Source organism: Ranitomeya variabilis, chromosome 5 (assembly GCF_051348905.1).
Source record: "Ranitomeya variabilis isolate aRanVar5 chromosome 5, aRanVar5.hap1, whole genome shotgun sequence".
Taxonomy (NCBI): domain Eukaryota; kingdom Metazoa; phylum Chordata; class Amphibia; order Anura; family Dendrobatidae; genus Ranitomeya; species Ranitomeya variabilis.
Genome location: NC_135236.1, coordinates 275,510,896 through 275,523,477, shown reverse-complemented (window position 1 = coordinate 275,523,477; position 12,582 = coordinate 275,510,896). Strand labels below are relative to the sequence as shown.

At 44.1% G+C, this 12,582-nt stretch overlaps 1 protein-coding gene across 2 annotated transcripts in view; it reads right to left on the bottom strand.

Annotated features, from left to right (window-relative positions):
• SND1 (staphylococcal nuclease and tudor domain containing 1) overlaps nt 1-12,582 on the bottom strand; it is a 1,031,482-nt gene that overhangs the window by 902,721 nt on the left and 116,179 nt on the right. For both annotated transcript variants that reach the window (XM_077264371.1, XM_077264369.1), the window contains exons 7-9: nt 10,126-10,284; nt 9,917-10,023; nt 8,987-9,077 (exon numbers count right to left, since the gene is read on the bottom strand). In XM_077264371.1, the coding sequence (XP_077120486.1) occupies nt 8,987-9,077; nt 9,917-10,023; nt 10,126-10,284 (357 nt within the window). The remainder of the gene's footprint in view (nt 1-8,986; nt 9,078-9,916; nt 10,024-10,125; nt 10,285-12,582) is intronic.

The window sequence follows — 12,582 nt, the reverse complement described above, 5'->3', positions numbered from 1 at the left end:
ATTCTATGGGAGACCATACTACAAAATGCTCCTACAAATGTGGGCCATTGATTGCAAATGAGATTTTTTTTGGGGGGAAACCAAAAAAGTTAAAAAAAATTAACTAATTCATTCAAGACCATGTTGCAAAAATTAGTACACCTCAATGAAAGTCTTAAGAGAAACGCTAAAGGCTACAAAATTTTAATTAACAAGAATTCAACCAGAGGAAAGTCTAACTATTCATTAAACAGGTGTCCAGCAGACAGTTTGACTACAAAACGGTGTTACTTAAATAAAACTCTTCCCCATTTCATGCTGTCACCAATGGCACCAAATAGAAGAGAAATGTCACACAACCCAAGAAAGATAATTTCTTTACACAAGAAAAATGAAGGCTCAAGAAGATCACCAAAGATTTACTTATGGTCAGAATAATGTAGCAGAAGTGATACAGAAATGTAACAAACATGGAACTGTAACCACCTCACAGAGACATCCAGGTCTACCACAGAATTGAGAACCTAAACAGGATCGTCTTCTGATGAAAGGGGTTGAAGCATATCAACATGCATGTACACTGCAGTTAGCTAAAGTAGAAAACCAAACCGGAGTGAGTGTTTCACATACCACTATAATGCATACACACAGAGGACTGGCATGCATGGGTCGTCCACGAGGGAGGCCTCTCCTAAAGCCCATGCACAAAAAAGCCCACCTACAATTTGCTAGGGCCAATGCTAAAAAATATGAAGACTACTGGGTTTCTAAACTCTGGAGTGATGAGACCAAGATAAATGTTTTTGGAACTGATGGGATGGCTTCAAACCTGTATGATGTCGCAAAGGTGAGTGGTACAAAAAAAATGCATAGTGCCTAGAGTGAAATAAGGTGGCAGCAGTGTCCTTATGTGGGGCTGCATGAGTGCTGCTGGTGTCGGGGAGCTAAACTTCACTGATGGCATCATCAATTCACAGATGTACAGCTCTATTGTCATGGCACAGTTGCAAGTTATTCCGGGGCTAAGGGTTCCTTCCCTATCCCTAAAGCTAGGGCCACCCTATCCATCCCTTGCTGAGTTACTGAATCAGCCATTTTCTGTCCCTTCACCCACCCAGGGAAGTGGGTAGTTATGTATATGAATACACAAACCAGACTAAAAAGGGAAGGCATACTGGGATAAATGAAAATACTAATCATACAAATATGCACTTACAAACAGTGACACACCGAGAAGTAAAGAAAGGGAAAACCAAATAGGAGAGAAAGAGGATTTGCACACAAACAAATCACCAAGCAACAGTCTTCTGAACAACACTCCAAACCGCCTACCCAAAACAACCAACACCTAGAGCTCCAGAACCAGACAGTATCAAACTAACACTGGCAATCCTTGATAACCAGAGGAGAGTATATATAGCAGAGGGGAGTGGCCAACACTGAACAGCTGAGCGCATTAAAGCATGAAAGTTCCAGAAGCTCTCAAGTGAACAGATTAACCCCTGTACTGCTTGAAGAAACCTGCACTGTGCAATATGAAGGTGAAGTGCTTCTAAACAGTGAAGGAGTACAAGAAATCAGACAGTACAGACTTCTGGCTCCTCGATGTTGAGGTAAACCTGTGACATCTATATTGAAAAAGAAGATCCTACCCTCATTTTGGGCCCTTGGTAGACGTGCACTTTTCCAACATGAGAATGATTTAAAAAAAAAATCTAAAACCACAGTTGCATTTCTAAAGAAGAACAGGATTAAATTCTTTAAAGGGAACCTGTCACCACGTTTTTGGAAGATGGGATAAAAATAGCGTTAAATAGGGGCAGAGGTGGGCATTACATTAGTGTGTTTGTTATGCGTTTATTACCCACCTAAGTTGCCGAAATACCTTTGCAAAGTCTCCGTTTTCGCCTGTCAATCAGGCTGGTCTGGTCAAAAGGGCGTTGTCTTCCCCCAGATTTTGCGTAGTTTTCCGTTGGTGGCGTAGTGGTGTGCGCATGCCCAAGGTCCCGAATCCTCTGCCAGGGGATTTAAAAGAGCGCGCTGTTCGTTTTCATTGGTGATCGGTGGGCGCGGCCATCTTCCTTTGGCCGCGCGTGCGCAGAAGCGGCGCTCTGCTGGCCGCGGCTTCAGGAAAATGGCCGCCGCGATATCCATCTGCGCACGCGCGGCATCCCGCGGCCATTTTCCTGAAGCCGCGGCCAGCAGAGCGCCGCTTCTGCGCACGCGCGGCCAAAGGAAGATGGCCGCGCCCACCGATCACCAATGAAAACGAACAGCGCGCTCTTTTAAATCCCCTGGCAGAGGATTCAGGACTTTGGGCATGCGCACACCACTACGCCACCAACGGAAAACTACGCAAAATCTGGGGGAAGACAAGACGCCCTTTTGACCAGACCAGCCTGATTGACAGGCGAAAACGGAGACTTTGCAAAGGTATTTCGGCAACTTAGGTGGGTAATAAACGCATAACAAACACACTAATGTAATGCCCACCTCTGCCCCTATTTAACGCTATTTTTATCCCATCTTCCAAAAACGTGGTGACAGGTTCCCTTTAAATAGCCAAGCGTCTCCTGATCTAAACCCAATCAAACACATATGGGGAATTCTGAAGAGAAAAGTTGAGCATAACCCTCTCTCCAGTAGTTTAACCCCTTTGTGACGGAGCCAAATTTTTTAAATCTGACCAGTGTCACTTTATGTGGTAATAACTCTGGAACGCTTCAACAAATCCCAGTGATTTTGAGAGTGTTTTTTTGTGACACGGTATACTTTATGATAATGGTAAATGTAGGTACCGTATATACTCGAGTATAAGCCGACCCGAGTATAAGCCGACCCCCCTAATTTTGCAACAAAAAACTGGGAAAACTTATTGACTGGAGTATAAGCCTAGGGTGGAAAATGCAGCAGCTACCGGTAAATGTAAAAAATAAAAATAGATACCAATAAAAGTAAAATTAATTGAGACATCAGTAGGTTAAGTGTTTTTAAATATCCATATTGAATCAGGAGCCCCATATAATGCTCCATGCAGTTCTTTATGGCCCCATAGATGCCCCATATAATGCTCCATGCAGTTCTTTATGGCCCCATATAATGCTCCATGCAGTTCTTTATGGCCCCATAGATGCCCCATATAATGCTCCATGCAGTTCTTTATGGCCCCATATAATGCTCCATGCAGTTCATTATGGCCCCATAGATGCCCCATATAATGCTCCATGCAGTTCTTTATGGCCCCATAGATGCCCCATATAATGCTCCATGCAGTTATTGATGGCCCCATAGATGCCCCATATAATGCTCCATGCAGTTCTTTATGGCCCCATATAATGCTCCATGCAGTTCTTTATGGCCCCATAGATGCCCCATATAATGCTCCATGCAGTTCTTTATGGCCCCATATAATGCTCCATGCAGTTCTTTATGGCCCCATATAATGCTCCATGCAGTTATTGATGGCCCCATAGATGCCCCATATAATGCTCCATGCAGTTCTTTATGGCCCCATATAATGCTCCATGCAGTTCTTTATGGCCCCATAGATGCCCCATATAACGCTCCATGCAGTTCATTATGGCCCCATAGATGCCCCATATAATGCTCCATGCAGTTCTTTATGGCCCCATATAATGCTCCATGCAGTTCATTATGGCCCCATAGATGCCCCATATAATGCTCCATGCAGTTCTTTATGGCCCCATAGATGCCCCATATAATGCTCCATGCAGTTCTTTATGGCCCCATATAATGCTCCATGCAGTTCTTTATGGCCCCATAGATGCCCCATATAATGCTCCATGCAGTTCTTTATGGCCCCATATAATGCTCCATGCAGTTCTTTATGGCCCCATATAATGCTCCATGCAGTTCTTTATGGCCCCATATAATGCTCCATGCAGTTCTGTATGGCCCCATAGATGCCCCATATAACGCTCCATGCAGTTCATTATGGCCCCATAGATGCTCCATGCAGTTCTTTATGGCCCCATATAATGCTCCATGCAGTTCTTTATCGCCCCATAGATGCCCCATATAATGCTCCCTGCAGTTCTTTATGGCCCCATAGATGCCCCATATAATGCTCCATGCAGTTCTTTATGGCCCCATAGATGCCCCATATAATGCTCCATGCAGTTCATTATGGCCCCATAGATGCCCCATATAATGCTCCATGCAGTTCTTTATGGCCCCATATAATGCTCCATGCAGTTCATTATGGCCCCATAGATGCCCCATATAATGCTCCATGCAGTTCATTATGGCCCCATAGATGCCCCATATAATGCTCCATGCAGTTCTTTATGGCCCCATATAATGCTCCATGCAGTTCTTTATGGCCCCATATAATGCTCCATGCAGTTCTTTATGGCCCCATATAATGCTCCATGCAGTTCTGTATGGCCCCATAGATGCCCCATATAACGCTCCATGCAGTTCATTATGGCCCCATAGATGCTCCATGCAGTTCTTTATCGCCCCATAGATGCCCCATATAATGCTCCATGCAGTTCTTTATGGCCCCATAGATGCCCCATATAATGCCCCATGCAGTTATTGATGGCCCCATATAATGCTCCATGCAGTTCTTTATGGCCCCATAGATGCCCCATATAATGCTCCATGCAGTTCTTTATGGCCCCATAGATGCCCCATATAATGCTCCATGCAGTTCTTTATGGCCCCATAGATGCCCCATATAATGCCCCATGCAGTTATTGATGGCCCCATATAATGCTCCATGCAGTTCTTTATGGCCCCATAGATGCCCCATATAATGCTCCATGCAGTTATTTATGGCCCCATATAATGCTTCATGCAGTTCTTTATGGCCCCATAGATGCCCCATATAATGCTCCATGCAGTTATTTATGGCCCCATATAATGCTTCATGCAGTTCTTTATGGCCCCATAGATGCCCCATATAATGCTCCATGCAGTTCTTTATGGCCCCATACATGCTCCATATAACATTGTGCCACATGTAATGCTGCTGCTGCTGCACAAAAAAAAAAAATGACATACTCACCTCTCGTCGCTGCTCCACAGCGTCGACTGTTCAGGCAGAGGGCGGCACGCACACTAATACGTCTTCACGCCCTCTGACCTGAACAGTCACTGCAGAGGACGCGGAAGACGGTGCGTCGGTGGAACGAAGAAAGGTGAATATGAAATACTCACCTGCTCCCGGCACGGTCCCTTGCAGCTTCTCCCGGACAGATGGCCTCCAGGCGCGGCAGCTTCTTCCTGTAGTGAGCGGTCAAATGGTACCGCTCATTACAGTAATGAATATGCGGCTCCAACCCTATGGGACTGGAGTCCATATTCATTACTTTAATGAGCGGTACCAGTGACCGCTGAACAAGGGAAGCTGCTGTGCCCGAAGACCGTGGGACATGCAGGGACCGCGTCAGGAGCTCCGGGAGCAGGTGAATATTTGACAGTCGTTGCCCCCCCTCACCTGCCGACCATGACTCGAGTATAAGCTGAGAGGGGCACTTTCAGCCCATTTTTTGGGGCTGAAAATCTCGGCTTATACTCGAGTATATACGGTAGATATGTTTTGTGTTTATTTATTAAAAAAATATCAGAAATGTGAGAAAAATGCTAAAAAAATGTAGCAATTTTCAAACTTTGAATGATTATCCCTTTAATCAGATAGTCATACCACAGCAAAGCATTAATAAATAACATTTTATTTTGTTAGCATTTTAGGAGGTTTAAAATTGTATCAGTAATTTTTCCTTTTTTCAAGGAAATTTACAAAATTTATTTTTTTAGGGACCTATCCATGTTTGAAATGACTTTAGGGGTCCTATATATTGGAAACTCCCAAAACTGATACCATTTTAAAAAGAGCACCCCCTGACATAATGAGAACTGCAGTCATGTAGTTTATTAACCCTTCAGGTGATTTTCAGGAATTAATGCAAAGTAGCACAGCAGAAATGAGAATGTGTATTTTTGCCACCTAAATGCCTCTAACTTCTGAACAGGTTACAACAGCCAGCAGACTAAGGGTACCGTCACACATTGAAATTTCCATCGCTACGACGTTACGATTCGTGACGTTCTAGCGATATCGTTACGATATCGCAGTGTCTGACACGCTACTGCGATCAGACACCCTGCTGAGAATCGTACGTCGTAGCAGATCGTTTGGAACTTTCTTTCGTCGCTTGATCACCCGCTGACATCGCTGGATCGTTGTGTGTGACAGCGATCCAGCGATGTCTTCGCTTGTAACCAGGGTAAACATCGGGTAACTAAGCGCAGGGCCGCGCTTAGTAACCCGATGTTTACCCTGGTTACAAGCGTAAACGTAAAAAAACAAACCGTACATACTCACCCGTCGGTGTCCTTCAGGTCCCTTGCCGTCTGCTTCCTGCTCTGAGTGCCGGCCGGAAAGTGAGAGCAGATCACAGCGGTGCTGCGCTCTGCTCTCACTGTACGGCTGCACTCAGAGCAGGAAGCAGACGGCAAGGGACCTGAAGGACACCGACGGGTGAGTATGTACGGTTTGTTTTTTTACGTTTACGCTGGTAACCAGGGTAAACATCGGGTTACTAAGCGCGGCCCTGCGCTTAGTTACCCGATGTTTACCCTGGTTACCCGGGGACTTCGGCATCGCTCCAGCGCCGTGATTGCAACGTGTGACCGCAGTCTACGACGCTGGAGCGATGATTATACGACGCTGCGACGTCACGAATCGTGCCGTCGCAGCGATGAAAATTTCAATGTGTGACGGTACCCTTAGGCCGCTATTTGGTCATGAATTGCCATGGCAAACATCAGGACCACACAATCATGATCTGAGAGCACCAAATGGGATAAAGAGGAAGCCCCCACACTCTGTTAACCATTTATAATTATGTAGTCACTATTGACAGCAGCATCTAAGGGGTTAAACAGATTTGGACGGTGCAAACACTGATCGTGGCTGATACAGCAAGTTGTCAGCTATAGAGTACAGCCGACACCTGCTGGATTGTCACCTGTATGGGGAGGTTATTCTCTAATATCTCAGGTCAGTTGAAAGACGTATTGGCGGTCATTAAGGGGTTAAAAGGTCGTTCTTGAAGAATGGAAAAGGATAAATGTTGCAATATGTCACCAACATCTTCATTCCATACTCTGAAGACTTAGTACTGTCCTTAAAAATCATGGAGGTCGAACGAAGTACTAGATGTAGTTGTTTTTGATGTGGGTGCAATAATTTTTGCATCAACTAATTTGAGCTCAGTGAGATATTGATTAGAATCTTACTTTTCAAAACGGGTGTACTCATATATGCTAAGTACTGCATATCTAACTTTCATCATCAGAGAAACATTGAGCTTGTGTGCAAATTGTTTCATGTGCAAGCAGATGTCACTATTGACAGCTGTTATTATTTAATGTTGTGCATGTGATTTGTGCCTCATAAGGTGTAACACTGCTGTCAGTGCCCCGGCATGGTGTCCACTTCCCCCTCTGCAGGGACGCCGGCTTACTCACCACCCCAGCCCAGCGGCGTTGTCTCCCGGCGTGTCCTTCCTACTACTTCCTGCTTTTGGCGTGTGCATGTCGCAGCCCATCGGCATGCCTAGTATGCGCGTGGCTGCACTTCCCCGTTCTTAAAGGGGCAGCGTGTGAATTATGCTAAATGCTCTCAGCCTACTGCTGAGAGACATTTAGCAAAGGTAGTACACCTGCCCTGCAAGATGGTTCCCAGCCAATAGCTGGAAGGCATCTTGTATGAAAGACTCCCTCTCCCCTATGGAGTCGCCAAGCAACAAAGTGAACTATTAGTTAGTAAGGTGTACGGCTAGTGAGTAGCGAGGTCCCCTTGCCCCAATGTGGCCAGGGCATGAACGTTATTCCCTGGTCCCAGAGTGGCCAGTAATGTGTCTGTAGACCCTAGGTCCAGGTGTTAGTCCTGTATCCTCGCCCCCTGGTGCCGGAGCAGCCAATGCCTGAACCTCGTTCCCTGGTCCTGGAGCGCTAAGTACCTGAACCTTGACCCCTGGTCCCCGAGCAGACAGTCGTGTTCCCGAAGACCCCTGGTGCCAGGGCGGCCAGTGCATGCCTGATCCTGAATCCTAGACTGGCTTGTCTGAACTAAGCCCTAAATTAGCGTCAGTGTACCTGATCAGCAGTCAGCTGCAGTATCATGTTCCGCCCATGAGTGGTACCTGGTGGCTACCTGCCGCACAAGCCTGACCTCACCACTAGAGGCTCCAGTAAACACCAAGATAACCGCTTAGTTACGCCCCTTCCTGGGTATGCCTAGCTCTGTGGGTCCACAAATCCAGTCTGCTCAGCCCAGCCATGACCACAACGTAAGGTTTTCGTTATAAGGGGTTCATATCAAGAATAAAAAACACAAAGACACACAAGACGCAACCAAGCCTGGTGTTATGTGGAATAAATAAAATACTTTTCCCATTTCCCAGGCTAATAAAATAAGGGAAAAAAAGAAAATATCCATCAGCTCATGACAAAAAATACTTAAACAAAACTACCATGAAAAGCACCCACAGCTAAAATATGCATGTAATTTAGGGCTTACTTTCATGAAGTATCTCAAAGAGTTTCATAACTGGTTTATGAACCTCTACAAATGGAACTAGAAGGGGTTGTCCAGTCATAGAAAAATATGGCTGCTAGTATTTAAAAACTGTGCCCCAATTGTTTACAGGCTGTTTAAGGTATTGAAACTCTGTCTCCTTCACTACTCATGGAACAAAGTTGCCATAGCAGACACAACCCAATGACCGATATGGCACAGTTTTTTAAAATAAAATCAGCCATGTTTCTTCCATGAATAGATTAGTTTTTAGGTTTTTGAAGGTGTTGCGACACTACTAAAAATGGCATTAACTGCTCAAAATTGGTTATACTACATTACATTAGTGGTGTTGCACACTGTATCACCTTGTCATGACTGAACCACTGGTTAAAGCTCCTTAGTAGGTGTAGTACAGAAGTTAAAAAAAAATAAGTGCAACATAGTTTACATTACCTTTGCCACAAATTGTCTGTCTTTCTGATCTAAATTGGCAGTGGGGGCCACGTAATCCCTCCAGATCCTCACTTTGCGTTCCTTAGCAAAACTAAGATAAAAGTAAAATATACTTAGATCTCACAAGTCCTCTCTCCTCTGAATACAGGCAGCGGAGACATTTCAAAAATTACAATCATGCAAAAGAAGCTTCTTGAAGGGGAGGGACAAAAAACAACGCATACATTTCAGACTTGTTTCTCAATAGTGTACATTTTTTTACATGTTACTCTGACTCCTCTGAACCTGCAGCATTAAGAAAAGCCTAAAAGGAACCAGTCACAAGAATTTTGCTGCTTAACGTGAAAGAATGATCTTAGAGATGAAAAGAAAAAAAAAAATTGCATTTAGTGTGCACAATGCATATATAGCTTACTAAGTCATGGCAGCAATGCTGAAGTCAGGCAGCATTAGGGTGTCATGTCTCTAAGTAGGCCCAATCTGCCTTGAAGGACATCCCCTGGGCAACTGACGACAGTGCCAGATGTGCAGAAAGGGTGAGTGGGGTGTCTATTAAGACAGAATCGGTATGACCAGAAGACGGCATGGGTATGGGTGGTTGTCAATTTTGCTTTACTCGTAGGTTTAAAAATAAATGAAAAAATATTCCTGTGTTCTCAATGAGAAAGCTGTCAGATGATAAGCCAGTAGCCAACTTATCTCCAGGAAACCAGTCAGCAGTCCAAAATCAGATATGTGCGATTGACATTTCCCCCTGACCGTCAGTTGGCCAGCGCCCCCATATTCATTAGATTGCAGCCAAACACGTCGATATTGGCGGGTTCAGCTGACTTAGTCTAATGTGTATAGGACAATTAGGGTTAACCTTATATCCCATCAAGCTGATCAGACAAGTGACCCAATCTGATAGCAAACTCCTAACAGACTTACCGCTCTGCTGCACGGAGCTTCTCAGCACCTTGGGTATACACAGCTATAGACCAATCTACGCAGCGAGCAAAACCTTCTTTCAGGAGCAATTCTGTAATATTTCCATTCTGCAAACGAGAGGAAAAAGTTTCATACCACGTTTAGAAACAAATGCAACTTAAAGTCTATCATTGAAATATATAATAGACATATTTAAAAAAATGACGTACAGGATGAAGAATGGTGCCCAAGGTATTTTGGTTGTGGCTGCTCTCTAGGACAATTTGTACATCTCTTTGCAGTAGACGTGACTCTGTAAAAAACTTTGCTTCTGCAGCAAACGCTTCAGGAACTTCTTTGCCTTCTGCATTTCTCTTGAAGGTTGGACACTATAAAATAAATGGTGTAAACATATAAACATGGTATAGACTCATCATAGAAATACTGTGCGGGTCGCTGAATTATGAAATTCAAACATAGGAAAGAACCCAACGTACCCTCAGAACTGAGGGACAGACTGGAAGACCTGCTAATGGCAACATTGCCTAAGCCATGATATTTTTAAGTATCAAGAGTGAGCTGGGACTGTTCAAAAGCATTTGATCTATGTTGGACAACCTCTTAAAAAGAGGCTTTGCCGGGACAGAAGTCCCGCTGCTCGGTGCATTATAGCAGAGCCAATCCTTTATATACACCTTCCTCCTGCTTATTTTCTTTCAATCTCCACCCACCTTCTTTGTTTGACAGCTCTGGCTTCACAGTGCAGAGATAGATGGAAAACGAGCAGGTGGGAAGGTGTATATACGGTAAATGTTTGGCCCCGCCATGAAGCACTGAGCGCCCATACTAGATTTGAACGGTCATTCTGTGCCCACAGAGTCCCTTTCAGGCTAAGTGAATTGCTGGCAATACACAGCTCTGTAGACATCTGTGTATGCACAGCAATCTCTTCTATAGCTCTCCGCAATAAAGGGTCAGATGAGGTCTGGGTCCCAATTGTTGAAAGGCTGCTGTGCATGAACACAGCAGGTTGTCAATGTGGGTAGTTTAGAGAGGGTATGTGAAAACCCAACTGAATCTGAACATACTTTGGATATTTTTTGGAAAGCTATATATGGCAAAGAGATAGAAGTCAGCCTGATAGAAATTGATGTATTAGTTATGTGTATCTATATGTATAAAAGTTGTTTTCATTGAGGGCGATACATCACAACAAAACAAAAATTATATAGTATACATACATACTATTTATTACAAAAGACTCAAGACTACATGAACCATTAGCAAGTAAGTTTAAAGAAGGAAAGAGGGGTTTTTTGTTTGTTTGTTTTTTTAATTCCACCGCTGCAGTGGTGCTTCAAATGTAATTCACCTGCCCCCTGTCTGATACTCAATGGCCACCGCCTTCATAGTTTTCCAGCTTCACTCCTGTTGGTCTTGGCGAAAAGTGACCTGTCGGCTGTTCCAGTGTTTCAATACAAGTTTTTTTTTGTGTGAAAAAAGAATTGAATTAAAAATAATTTTAATTAGTTGATATAACTAGATTAGGGACAGTAAAAATATACTGCAGTAATCAGCATCTACTACAGTATTGTTTACTGAATATAGTCAGGATTAGGGCTCATACTCACTTGCACGAAAGTCGGATGAGTCTCGCACGGCAATACCCGGCACTGCACCTGGAACAGAGGAGCGGAGCGTGTGGCTGCATCTATTCCTATGCAGCCGCACGCTCCGATCTGAGTGCCGGCAGCAGCGCCAGGTATTACCGTGTAAGACTCATCTGAGTCTCAAGCAAGTGAGTATGAGCCCTTAGGGTCACATTGCAAAGCGGAAATAAAGAAGTAAAAAAATTATTTTAGATTAATGGACAGGACTAGATTATGGACAGTAAAAATATACCGTAGTAATCAGCGTCTACTACAGTATTTTTTACTGAGTATAGTCAGGGATAGTGTCCTACAGCCGTCGAGTGCTGATCAGCAACACATCACTGATCCATATCTGGTTGTACTTTGGGGGTGAAACATTTAGATTAGTAGATAGGACTAGATCTGGTAAAAATATACTACAGTATTTTTAACTGAATACAGCCATGGTTAGTGTTAGATCGATGTGGGCGCTCATTGATTATTTTTTACTTACGATGTCAGTTTAGTAAGTTTGCATTTTAATTTTACCCAATTTTTATATTCTAAAATTCCAACAATACCTGCCCAGTAAGAGGGCCCGATACAGAATAAAACTCTGCAAGCTGTGCAAGAGTACCTCAGGATACACCCACAGGTTTAGAGTTTATGAAGGGAAGGACACCTGGATTCAACCCCAAATCCCTCCCTGTCCTGAGAGTGAGTCAGAAAATTGTGTGGGATTTGGTGCACCCACTGCTGGATCAAGCTTATTACCTCTACGCAGATAACTTTTATACCTGCATCCCCCTCTTCAAGTCCCTCTTGTCAGCAGAGGGAAGCATGAAGTGCTCTAAAATCTCCTGGTAGATGGCCATGCCGACTTTAGTCTTGATAAAAGACAGTGGACGTACACTAGCAGATGACATGACTCCGCAAACCATCACTCATTGTGGAAACTTCACACTAGACCTCAAGCAGCTTGGATTGTGTGCCTCTCCACTCTTCCTCCAGACTCTGGGATCCTGATTTCCCAATGAAATGCAAAATTTACTTTCA